At 25.5% G+C, this 14,264-nt stretch overlaps 1 protein-coding gene across 10 annotated transcripts in view; it reads right to left on the reverse strand.

The window, feature by feature from the left end:
• Nucleotides 1-14,264, reverse strand: part of LOC132929058 (glucose transporter type 1-like) — an 80,414-nt gene that overhangs the window by 23,259 nt on the left and 42,891 nt on the right. For 7 of the 10 annotated variants that reach the window (XM_060994103.1, XM_060994107.1, XM_060994102.1 and 4 more), the window contains exons 3-4: nt 12,763-12,847; nt 3,991-4,516 (exon numbers count right to left, since the gene is read on the reverse strand). In XM_060994103.1, coding sequence (XP_060850086.1) covers nt 3,991-4,394 — 404 coding nt within the window. In that variant the 5' untranslated portion in view covers nt 4,395-4,516; nt 12,763-12,847. The remainder of the gene's footprint in view (nt 1-3,990; nt 4,517-12,762; nt 12,848-14,264) is intronic. The other 3 variants (XM_060994110.1, XM_060994111.1, XM_060994112.1) reach the window with 1 other exon arrangement.

Genomic DNA, 14,264 nt, shown 5'->3' on the forward strand with positions numbered 1-14,264 from the left:
TAACATAGGATTTCTCCTAAACAAGCAAAACAGTCTTAACGTATAACTGTATAGGTACCTATTTGAAAACTTACAAACTTAACAATATAAAGTAAGCGAGTTATAACTTTATATGAAACATTTTCTTAGAACCCGTGATATAAATCAGAAGTTTATTATACTTATAGAATTTGTACACGATTAATTATGTACTTATTAAAAATGTGAAAGATCGTTACAGATTTTTAAAGTGTCTGATTACCTATTCATTTTTAATTTTATTTTTTACAAAATACTATTACTGAATTACTGAATACTTTATCCAATCAAGACAATCAAGCCCTCTTATTTATCCTTTTATCTATTGTGTTCATTGTAAAAATAATCATACAGATTATATACATTAAAAATATATGACAACAATTTTTTTTTTTAATTGAAATTTTTGATTTAATGTCTTAATGATACAATAAAATATATAAAAATATATTATATAAATAATTTAATTTAATTTAATTTATATAGTAAGTGCTTAAAAACATTTTTATACTTCATTAATTTAATTTTAATAAAAAGTAAACAATCAATGCTTAGTGATATTTCATTCTAATAATTATAATTCACATTATGATTAAATTTGCTTGAAGATAGATTTAAATTAACTTAAATAATACTATTATGAAGGTATATTTATTTTAAAATTATTTTTCAATTTTAACTTATTAATAATATGTACAATATTATTTCGTCATAATATAAGCGGTTGTGTGGGGCAACCATAACTAGCAACCACAATTTGACCTTCACTTCAGGAATTTGGAGCCTCACGATTTAGAGAGTTTATACATATGTTATATAGTGTATTTTTCATAATATTAAAAGTGTACAATTTAATGATTTTAAATATATTGTTTGTTAAAATCTATATTATTTAATTAAATAATAGGTAATTTGTCTAAGAAATGTCAACTAGTACATATTGGTATCTCATAGTAGATAAATCACTATATAATATATAGGCAGATACAAAAATGAGTATCAGTAAAGTTATATGAGAACTGGAAGTTTAAAAAGTTGTACGTTTTGGTTATGGATTATAGTCAGTTAGAGATCTAATAATAAATTATAAACTATCTATCTATTTTTTTTAAGGGTATTCGTTAATTTTATTTTTAGAATAAATTAGTAACCAGCGTAGAATAAACTTAAATATGAGCTATTAATAAGTAATAAACGCAAAAAAAACGTTCAAAAAAAAAATTATAAAAAAAAATCTAACGTGATTTTGACATAATAGTACCTACCTAAAAGAAATAAAAATAATATCTATACATCATTGTTTCATAAGCTTTACAATTTTAATTTATTTATATTTATACTTTACTATAATTAAAAAAGGTTTTCTTAAAATTAAATATATAATCACGAATTATTCAATATGAAAATACCTATTTTTTTTCTGGTTATAAACATATACACAATCACGTGGGTTTACTGGTTTAGTTAAATAACCAATGCATAAATAATTGATCATAAAAAATCAGTTAATATGTAATATATACAATACTTAATAAATTCAAAACATGCCAAAAGCTAAATGTATCTATAACATTATGTACTTGGAAATCTACTTATAAAGTAACCTTTTCTTAAAATCATAAAATATAATTTCTATTAGATATTATTATTGATTTTAAATACTAGTATATTTATCTATTAAAATATTACAAAATATTTAAGAATAAAATAATTTATGACTTAAAAAAGTTACTATATTTCGTCGATTTATTGCATTTTAATTATACTTTACAATGTTTGTATTAATTTCATTGTTCTAATAATCACATTTATTTATATTTATGCGATGAAGTCTAGACAGTATAAGCAACGTTTTACTTCCACATACCTAGCAATGGAGATTAAGAAATATTTTAAATATTTTTTTATAACAATAACGTACATTATATTAAAAACATTTAAATTTTTAATCTACGAAAAGCCTATAATTCTTATAAATAATGACGACCAACTCCAATACATTAGAAGTTAACGGAAAATTCTAGAAATACCTATATTGTACTTATATTATTTAAATATAATACCTTATATACTTATATCTATAATATTATTAGGCGTTAAAAAAATAAAAATAAAAACATCAGATAAGAAAGTAACTTGGTATTTTTGAAAGATATAGGTAGACGAATTTCAAATTCCAAGAATGAATTCATAAGTACTTGAAGATTCGTCCAAATTTTTAGATAAACATTTTCATCTTTGTTGAAATTGAAAGTTAGATATTAAAAACAAACAATATGACTGTTTATACATATACAATATATATATATATACATACATGAATACATAGTATATTATTGAGTAGTTTATGATTTTTGTTTAGTACGGTAGCACTTGTAGATAAATTAAATAATATCAAAATCTAGAACAAAATTTTCCGGTCAATTTCCTAATTTATAAAATGATTATATACTTTTAAGAATTTTTAGAAATTTAATTAATATGATATATTATTAATTATACCTATTATATATCTATAGTAAGTAATAACAAGTAAAAAGAAAATTAAACATTAGGTACGTACGAAAAATACTTGAAATGCAAATTAAAAATCTTTTTATCAGATTCTAGTTATTTGAAAAATATTTTAAAATATATTATTTTTGTTATTTTATTTTATTTATCACTGGGTTATTATAAATTTGATTTTGTCGGAAATTGTAGATGGTATTAGTACGTTTTCGCGTTTAATTACATTGGAAAGGGATTAATCGATTATATATTGATGTATATACATTATATAATGTATAGGTTTACCTATTGTATATTTATATCGATTATAACGTTATTACATTATTATGTATAAACGTAAATGTGAAGCGTTTTTTAACGGAATAATTTTCAAAATTGGTCGCTGGGTATATGTGCATACATTAACCACAAGCATGCTATGTATAACTAATACGTATACCTATTAATATTTTATATACATATACGTATATGACCATTGCGGGAACAAGTTTGATTTGGAAATTATACAGACATTACAAATTATAATATGTATTATATATATATCTATAAATATATATAGGCATAGTAATTTAGAAGAGTCATTTTTTGAAAAGTCTTTGTTTTGCGTGATTCTACTGATTCTATAGAATGCATTAAATATAGATACTGTCTATATTGTTTGAAGTTACAATAATGCGTACTATTGGAATTGACTGTAAAAATCATAAAACCTAACTCGTGAAGTATCCGTCACTCGTGTAATAGTGTTATACGGAACATATCGATCAGTCGATCGCAGACGCCTTGGCCTTGGATAACAAAGAAAAGATATTGACGCTATATTTATCGATGTGGGCTTTAATACCTGACACGGGTCCATCTGGCAATTTTGGTTTATTATACATTTTAATACAACGTGTGTATATACGTATAATGGCACTGCAAATTGCAATAGCGTATAATAGTACGGCCAGTATGGGCAAAAACGGGCCTAACTTAACGGAGTCGACGGGTCGAAGAGTGTTCTCTTTATCCATCACTGCAGAGAGCACATATGTATATGTACCTAATAAGAGAGCAAAAAATAATCTGATGTGGTCCGATAATTGTTTTAAAAAATTATAAAATATTATAGGTTTCAATTATTGATCAATACTTCCCGATGTATGATTGAATTAATTCTCATAGGTTATAGGCTAGGCTCTCTAGGACAGACTAGCCGGATTATTACACCGACCGGCTCCGTCCATTTATCTTTTTTATAATATACACAACATACACACATATGTATAATATTTTGTAGTGTCGTTTCTATTAATACGGACGGAGGTTATGCTATAAATAGTTATTATAATATATTATTGGTATAATATCATGTAAAATGTATACATATATATATATACGATTATAATAGCAGCGTAGTTGGCGTTTGTCAAGTAGTCGGCAAGCATGCAACTATGGTGATGGTGCTTAGTAGCTTACCTCACAAGCATTTGCCTGAGCGTGGTCTCGTCGTCACTACCGTCGCTTTGGTCGGCCTTGTTCGAGCCACGCTCGGACGCTTGACGCGACGCGAACTGCCTCGCCACGCCCACATACCGGTCGCTGATCACTTCGCCCTGATCGCTGACCAGCACGCCAGCTACCAGGCCGCTACCGCCGCCGCCGCCGCCACCACCCTCACTGCACGGAGGGCTGCTGGTGCTGGTACTGGTGCTGGTGCTGCTGCTGCTGCTGCTGTTGTTGTTGTTGTTGGGCGCACCGCCGCCACCGCCACCGCCGTCACCGCGGCTTCCAGCGTCGTTGCCGTCTCCGTCGCCGTTGCCGCAAACACCGCCTCCGCCTCCTCCTCCACAAACTCTGCCGCTGCTGCTCGACACTTTCATACAACGAATCCACGGCGGGCGGTGCCGTCGCACGGCGCTCCACCAGACCGGCCCGCGGCGTGCAGCGGCGATACCACGTGCCGGCTGCTATTACTCCTCACACCAACCGTCGACACCAACACCTGAATAGCCCATATCACATACACATTCACCACAAAGCTTTGTATATACACATAGACACGGCATGCATTGAATGGTGTATATAGTAGTTAACTAATGAGTTATGAGTAGCCGAGTAGGTAATCCAAGTTTATGTAATTTGTGCGGTCTATAATATGCTAGACCTGTGTATCGTGTTGTGTATAATATTAAATGGGTAGTTAGAAAAATTTACCGTACTGGAAAAATAAATATTCTCGATATAAACATTAAGGATATAATACGGCGGGTTAATTGTAATTAAATATTGTGTGTATGCAAGTTTGATATTTTGTTTTTGTATTATTTTTAGTTTATTTAAAACAAAGAAGTGTTAAAATTTTTAAATGTTAAATCATTGTATTCATCTCATTGCGTGTCTATCAAAAAATATGGGTAATTTTTCAAGGGTTTTGATTAGAAATTTTTAAAATGTATTATTTGTCATTTTTTAAAACACTTTTCGATAGTTTTTTGAGCAAGTATCCAAATCCCAGCTCTTATTATAATTAAGCAAGTATATGAATTGATTAACATTTATACTAGGATTTTTTTTCCGAAATTCTATTAAATGAGAGGCTCTCGAAAAAGCGTACAAAAATCGTCCACGATGCTCTGAAACTGACAACTAACAGAAAAAGAAAAAAGAAAAAAATAGCTTGACACCTATATATAGTTATTATCAGATATTGTATAATATGATTTTTTTTTTTGAAGCCATATATAGTCGTTTTATATACATACGATATTGATTAAAAAGAATGTATACTATACATCTATGATAATATTAATCTGATGGGATTGCTATTACATACTTTATTCGTAGAGGAAGAATATGAAAAACCAAAACGGCATTGATAATATATTTTAATATAATAATAAAGGTTAAGAAATACTATGTAGAAAACATAGTCGTAGTATTATTGTGGACACGATTAGTGTTTATAAAATTGTATTTTTTATAATTGTTTTCTTTTGTATTCTTAATAAGGTCAAATAATTTCTATAACTATATATGTATTATGAGTATGTTGTGCGATTTTATTACAACTAAATATAAATATAAGCCACAACCCATATTATTTACAATAAGTTAACTAAGGAGGAATCATCTAATAACAAAAGCGTGACTTAGACAGTTAGACTCTATGCACTATACGTCTATACCTTACTGGTACCTAACTATACATTACGTAAAAGATAATATTATAAATTAAAATAGTCGGTAAGTAAAGTAATGTGTACCCGTAGTATAGTGTACGAGCTGTATAAAACACTGATACATTTTTTTAAATTTATAAAACCGATCTTATATTGTGTACTAGTTGAAATTTTTAATTTAATCTTCACGTTTTACATTTATATTTATAAATCATAATAGTCAATAGGTACTAAATTATATACTATATAGACTATAGAGTATAGGTCAATATAATATTAATGTTATTTTATTAATATTTATCATACTTTATAGGATTATAGCGATACTATTAATTAAAATTGTGTCATAATATATAAATACGTACGTGCCTATAGAATTATGTCTACGTATTGGTTGGCGGTCGTACAAATACACTTTTAATTTGGAATATTTTAATTAAACATGAAAACCGCGTCATTGTTAACGGTTAAAATTATTATTATTTAATTATTCTCGGACATTCTCCGAGAAACAAATTAGAATTTTCATAAAAATATTAAAAAAAAAAATAGTACCTACAGTAAGGTTAGACTAGAAAAATTAATTCAATTCATACGTATCCACAAATCAGTAATCTTTAAGAATAATAATCAATATATTTTTGAAAATGGATAGGTAGATACTTAATCATTTAGTCATTATTGTTTTATTTATAGTTTTGTATGAGAAAATTGCAATGAGTAACCACCAATTAAAAATTGAATTAATAAAATTAATGTAATCTTGTAATTTAAATTACAAAATTAAATTAATTCAATCTTATAAAACAATATTATTATGATTAAAATTTATAACTGTATATAATAAGGAAAATGTACCCACATACAAGGTAAATAATATACTTAGTAAAATACAAATAAATATTAATATATTTTGTTATATAACTTGCCCTTGATACATTAATATGTATATTAAATATGTATTAAGTGAAGCATTTCAGGTAAACAATATAAGTTACAGCAAAATACACACCTAAAAGTCTAATTTTTATTAAAACAAATTAAAATAAAAGTTTATTGACGAAAATAACGAAACTATTTGCTATACCTACTTTAGCGATTTGTTTTACGATAAATATAGGTTTAAACTTCAATGTCTTAATGTTATTATAACTTCTTTTGTGATTGGTAAGTTTTTTCACTACCTATAAAGGTCCTAATAAAAACTTTTGTAGTATACTCTAGTACTCTACATAAACTTTAAATACTGAATCAGCTCAACAGTCAAAACATTGTTTTGACTTTAAATTTTAGATTTTGAGCCGAATGCATTGGTCTTAATATTTAATGTATTTGGATTACAATAAAAAAAATATTTTTGTATCATTACATAGAGCTGAAAATTTATAGAACAGCTAGAAAATAGGAATATTTATGAAACAATAATTTTTGACAGTATTGTACAACATACTTTAAATCCAACATAAAGTACTCATATAGTACACATATATAGTATTAATTGGTATATAATAATAAATATTTAAGTTTTTGCAATCATCGGTTATCTAGAAACTAGTACACAGGAGTTCAGTAGTTTTACCAAAAATAATTTCCCGAGGTTCGTTAAATGGCTTGAATTATGTGGCACCAGATCTAATCGTTTCGCTGTCGCTGTCGCTAGGAATAGTTGACGAAAGTCAGACTGACCACTGATCACGACCAAGCCTACTCTACAGCAGACATACTGTGGGAAATACGTCGGTGAGCGACTACGACATTACAGTCAGATAAGGCGGTAGTCACATACGTTCGAGAAATAATATTACTATACATGAAATAAATAAATAAATTTTAGCTAAGCAATTTAGCACGAAAATTATTACTACTTGTCAATTATATCAATAATCAATATACAAATTTAGGGTTGTGCATCAGAATCATTTATATTGGGGTAATGTTTTTTTTGGCTGATCCATCAGAATACGCATCTCTACATTAAACAAACTGCAATTGTTTTTTGTTGGTTTGTAATACATAACGTTTTAATACACATCTAAGAAATATAAATCTCAGTTATAACATTTACTTATTAAAAATACCTAAATATTATTGAGTTGTTTAAAATTATATTTTATATGCAATGCCGCAACTAAGTATTCATTCAATTTATTGGCTTTCGGCGGAAATGCAAGCACATTTTACACAATTCAGTCAAAGTATATAATAATTTAGAATAATTAGTTTGGTTTAGTTATTAAAATCATAATTATATAAATGTATCAGTAGATTAAATCATAATAATATATTTTATCTAAAATCAAACCGATCGGTCTATAAGCCTGACGGCCCTTAACTGCAACGGCTGCCTCTACAGAATCCTCAGTATTTGCACTGAATACTGATTTGTAAAATTGATTGAGTAATCTCTCGGACTAGATAAATGTATTTATATATTTATTTAATTGTGTTAATGAATTTATTCTGATTTTAATTTCGACTCCAATGTGAAATAAGGAATCAAAGAATCGGTGCAATCCGTCCCTATATCTAATACGCGGATAATAATATGATAAGCATACAATAATTGTTCAAAACTATATAAAGTTTAAACAAATTAGGTACCAACAAATAAAGAACAAGGGACTTCAATATTCAAACTTTAAAGTAATATTAAAGAATGATTTTCAACAGTACTTATATTTTATTTCAAAATGTGTTATAGTTAATATAATTATTTTAATATTTGTTATTTTTACTGAAATATTATAAGTAGGTAACTACACGATGTAACTACACTTTAGACACGATGTATTTACCATACATCGTGTCTACATTTATTTTTATTAATACAATTATCGACAACATGGAAATATTTAGGTCAGATAGTATTTAAAATTATGATTGATGATACATTAGTACATTACTATACAGATTTACAGGATAACACAACCCCTTTTCATTTGTATTTATACTACAGTTAAAGATATATTTTTAAAACTTTAAGACTTTTATTTATTTGATACTATGTAATCATAAAAATAATTTTTATTTAAAACAATCATTATTTTTTTTTAATCAATTCTAAGTTATTCTTGAACATTTAATTTGTACAAATACAAACCTAACATTAAATATTTGTATGCGATCAATAATTTATTATATTTATGAGAAAATATTTAAGCAGTTAAAAGGTGAAAAAAATTACATTTTTCCAGTAGTGATAATTTGTTAATGATACTTAATCACGCTTGAATAATAATACAACAGATACACGAATTCATAACAACATAAAATTATATGTATAATATATGAATTTAAATATTTTCTAGTTGTTTTATGTTTAATATACGTACAAAGTAATGTTTCGTATTTTCATTGTTGTAGATTGTGATTTATAAATTAATTTAAGGAAACGTTGAATTTATGAAAATATGAAATTTAAATAATTTGTGTTCTAATAGCTACAGTAGGTATAGGTTTATATATTTTAAATCAATGTTAGTAACAAATAAGAAAAAAAAAATAAGAAAGTTAAATAATTTATACGGATTTACTCTTGTGCAGCTACACTAGCAAAATTGTTTACATACCTACTGTTAAAACTTATAATTAATTGATTTGATAATATTTTAGACTATATGCGCTTTGAATGACGATGAGAATAAATTAACGTTTACCTACAAATATTTTTAAAAATTTTGTTATTTTGTTTGAAAACTAATTTATGCCTATTAATTTCTAATATGAATATTCGCTGAAAATTTCAAGTTTCTATACTTAGGTGAGGTTTAATACAAAAAAAAACAATTTAGTTAGAAATCAATTTTACGTAAAAATTCTAGTTTTTCGCAAATTTTTTTGATTATATTTCAAATACTGAAAATGTTTTACTTTTGGTCCCTACAATAACAAATATAAATTAAATTTGCTACAAGTAACAACCTCGAAATAGAACTTTGAATATCGTTTCTACTATAAAATCAAACAAATTTGTTTTAAATTATTAAACAAATTATAATTTAATATCACGCAAAATTAATAAAAATTGGAAATATAGATGTGACTCTGCTTTGATTGAATATTGATTATTTTGTGGTTCCGGGTGGCTAACACGGTGGTGATATTTATTTAGTTTTTTATTATATTTTTAGCGTAATTTAGTTATTTTTTTGTATGTAAGTGAAACTCCAGAATATCCTCAGCAATACCTACATTTTCGAGGATAGCCAACATTGTAATCTATTATGCAAGTATACACTATACATGATTTAAAAATATATAACCAATAACAAACTTATAACAAATTTGAAATATCAGAATATATAAAAAATATTAAACTATAATTTATTATTTTCAATTATACTTCATCTTATATAAGTATAAATCCAAAAAATATAATTATAGATTATTTTATTAAATTGTTATTAATATATTCATAAAGTAAAGATCAATCATAAAAATAAATAAATAAAAATGTATCTTCATTAGTTATATAAGTACCCTAATGGCATGTGATAAAGGTCACTAAGTTTCCTAATAGGTCACTGAAACTACCAAATAATTATAATGAAACAAAGTGGTTTTCAACATAATCGACCGAGCATGATAGAAGGAAATTATTGCTAGTGCGTAATTTAGGTCCCTTCTCTTACTTGTCTCCTAACAATTTAAATAGAAAATTATAATAATTAACTCTTCCGTTGTTCTTTTAAATATAGGAAATAAGGGACAAGGGGTAGTTAATAAACTTTTTACTTTATGCTATAACATAATCCTATTATCAAATTTCTTTGAAATTAAAATATTGGCAACAGTAGATACACTAAATCAAACGATACAATAGTTTAAAGGAATAATATTATCTACTGATATGTTATATTATAATATACGGGACTCACATTTTGCAAAAACACATATAGGCCCAAGTATCAGTAATAAAATATATCACTTAAAATCATAATCTCAGATAATAAGGCAGTTTTTTATATTTAACTTTAGAAATATTATAATTAATTAATTCAATAAATTAATGACTTATAATAAATATTAACTATTAAGCAAATATTACTTTTAAATAATTAAATTATTTTTATACATATATTTTTTTCTATTATTAGAAATAAAGAAAACAATTACAATCAGTAAATAAACAAATATAATACAATAAGTAATTTTGTTGGTATTTTTTTTAACTAGGCTGGATGGCATAAGAGAAGGGAGCACTGCGCTATACTTCTATAATTTTTATTACAAAATTTAATGTCGGTATTGGGATTTGACATTTTTTCATAATTTTAATTATTAGATTAGGTTGAGTAATTTTTTAACCTAGTATTACCTCATGATCGATATGGTATGACCGTATGAGAAACTAGAAAAAATGTACATACTATTTAATGTATTACATAAGTGGAGAATATCTTACTGTCTCCACAACATTTTTAAGGCCTTGTAATACATTAGATTAACCATTGATTTAAAATTTAAAAATCAATATTTTCAACAAAAAAAATCTACTTAATAGTAATAAATAAAAAATATAAAGTGATAACTTAAAAAAAGGAAAACTTGAAAAACGGCATGATAATAAAATATGACAAAAAAAAAAAAAATTTATAATCTTTTATTATACTTTGACTGAAAAATAAAAATGGAACTTGAAATGTTTGTTAATAATAGTGGGTCAATGATAAAATTATTCAACATATCTCACAAAGATTAATATTTTTAGTTATGAAAATGTATAAAATGAATTGTGTATGTAATATAATGTATAATAGGTATTTTCTATAGAAATGAATCCTTTTTTATGATATTTTGTATATGCTATTACACATTAAGCATTACATAAATTGAATCAATAGATAAAGTTATTAAATAATAGTATTTAGTTCATTTAAAATCAAATTGAAACCCATAGGACGATCACTCATGTTTATGATTGACATAAAACTTTCACAGTAGTCACGAATACTTGTGAAATACAACCGTTGTACATAAATAGGCGGTAAACTGACTAAACTGTTTAAAGAATAGTGGTGCCGTTGTGGCGAGCGGAAAAATAAAGTAAGTCGAACAGGTGGAATGGAAAGAATAACATAATTCAGGCTATTCAGGCTAAAGAGCAGGAAACATGCAAAATATAAACTGTAACCTGTCAGATGAGCCTTAAACTTGTTTATGATTAATGCAAATAGGTCTTTGCTTAGAACAGTGCATGCGTACCATGTAGGTATGTGATATGTTTGATCCAACTCACTCCTAGCTCGTAACTACCATCCACAAACCCAAAACAAGGGTCATATACACAACTTTATCATGTAAATGAACATTGAACATAATATATCTAGAAATGCCATTACTGATCTCCTTTTTAATATAGATATCGTATGTACGTATACGGTACGATAGGGCAACATAATATCATTGAACTTAGATAATCAATTTAATTGGAAGTATCGAAAATTATCAACTTCGTTTATAAATTGTAAAATACATAAAAGTAATACGTAATTTTTACTTAGTATTTTGTTTTAAATTAGAACAAAAAAAATAAGTTTTTTAAAAACCAAACATTGATAGTAGTTTTAATCTTTTAAAGTTTTAACAACAGTGGAAAAATTAAAGTGGCTATAATGTGAAAATTATGAGCATTTAAAATTTTCCAAAACTAAAATTTCAAACTTTTTGATATAATAATAGTGTTCATAGTTAAAATTACCATTTTGTATACCATTTATATAATAGTCCTGGGTAGTAAATACTAAATAATATACAATATTATATTGACACTATAACCGACAATAGGTATTAATGCCGGCCCTCCCACGAGGATACTAAACCATGAATAATAATTATAATTTATACACGAATATATGATTATATTGATAATAAAAAGAAAAATGAATGATAGTCGATGATCAATGGAATAAATGCTTTATATATATTTATAAACATTACTATTAATTTAAAAAATATTTTTGATTATGTTTTATATAATTAAAGCTACTTAAAATGTATAAATATAAAAATAGAATATACACGTAATCATTTATAAATTTAATTTTTAACAATTCAAGACATAACTTACCTCAACCCCAAACAGATATTTATTCATTTTTTATTCTTATCTCTTTGCTGTTTATGATTTAAATGTTGATAATGATAGGTACTTTCTGAAACACACATAACACAAAAAATAAAAAAACTTATTTATATTAAATTGTGTACATATTACTTTAGACTATATACATTATACAACGTATAATTATTCAAAAATAATTTACAGATGAGTTATAAAAACGTATTCTCTTAGTCTTTGATATATTTCACAGTTTCAGCATAAATTGGACATTTAGTATAAGATCTATATGCATAATAAATGAAATACTTTAAATATTGCATCTAATCAAAATAAATGTTAAAAATAAATAAAATTAAAACATTAAAGATTCTTTAAAAATAATAGAATTAGATAAGAAATGGTGAATATATTTTTATTTATTATTATTGAGAAATTAGCTAATAACTATTATAATTCTGAATAATATTTAGTTAGTAATCAGTACATAGTTACGATTGTTGATATTAAGATATTTATTTATTGTTAGTATATAGTTACTGTACATAGTTAGGTATATGGAATTGAAGTTTATTGCGTTGTATTAAGATACGTTTAGAAATCGGGAATTTAACATGCTCACAGAGTGAGCTTACCCAATTTGTTTTAAATAATTTTTTGTATAAAATATATTTTTAGAGTAGGTAATAAAGTTTACAAAGTTAAAGTAATTTTAAATTAACGAATAATATATTTAAAACGAAATTTTAACCATGTTTATTCGATAAGTTAGGTAAGATTTCTTTGATATTGTTAATTTTTACTACTATACGCAGATAAGATATAAATAAACACTATATATAGGGTTAATTTAATAACCAAATCTAAATACATTTAAAATGAGTTAACTTTTATAATTTTTAATACCTATTTTAAATTTAAATTATTTTTTATCTTATCTCTCAGGTATGAATAAATGATATTAGAATAAATGACAAAAACAAAAAAAAATGTTTTAAAAACTGAATATTAAATTGTTCGTAAATTTCAACTTACTCTAACTTTATTAACTTAATAATCATATAAAAACTTTAAGAAAAAAGACTATCCTAATCTTTAAAATATATCAGCTTTGCTGTTTAAAAAAAAATATGTTATATTGTGCTTGTGCGTCCGAAAAGTATTATAATTTTTAATTTTTCTCAAAATATGTATTTTGGTAATATGTTTCACATCCCAAAAGTTCATTGCCCATTTAAATTCAAGGTTGTCCAGCCGGAACATTTAATGTTGCGTATCTCTTAGCATGAACATACTATATTTATCTATATTGTATAGCTTGGGTACAATAAATCTAATATATATGATATAACTGGTTTATACATCATAATATATAAACATGCGCAAGTAAAAAAGTCTATTTTTACCTATTTTTCAGCCATTGACGAATTATTTTTTATCAAAATAATAAACCATACAAAAATATCCAGGAATAAGTACATTATATACAATCACAAACAATTAAAATAGTT

This window comes from Rhopalosiphum padi, chromosome 4 (assembly GCF_020882245.1).
Source record: "Rhopalosiphum padi isolate XX-2018 chromosome 4, ASM2088224v1, whole genome shotgun sequence".
NCBI lineage: Eukaryota > Metazoa > Arthropoda > Insecta > Hemiptera > Aphididae > Rhopalosiphum > Rhopalosiphum padi.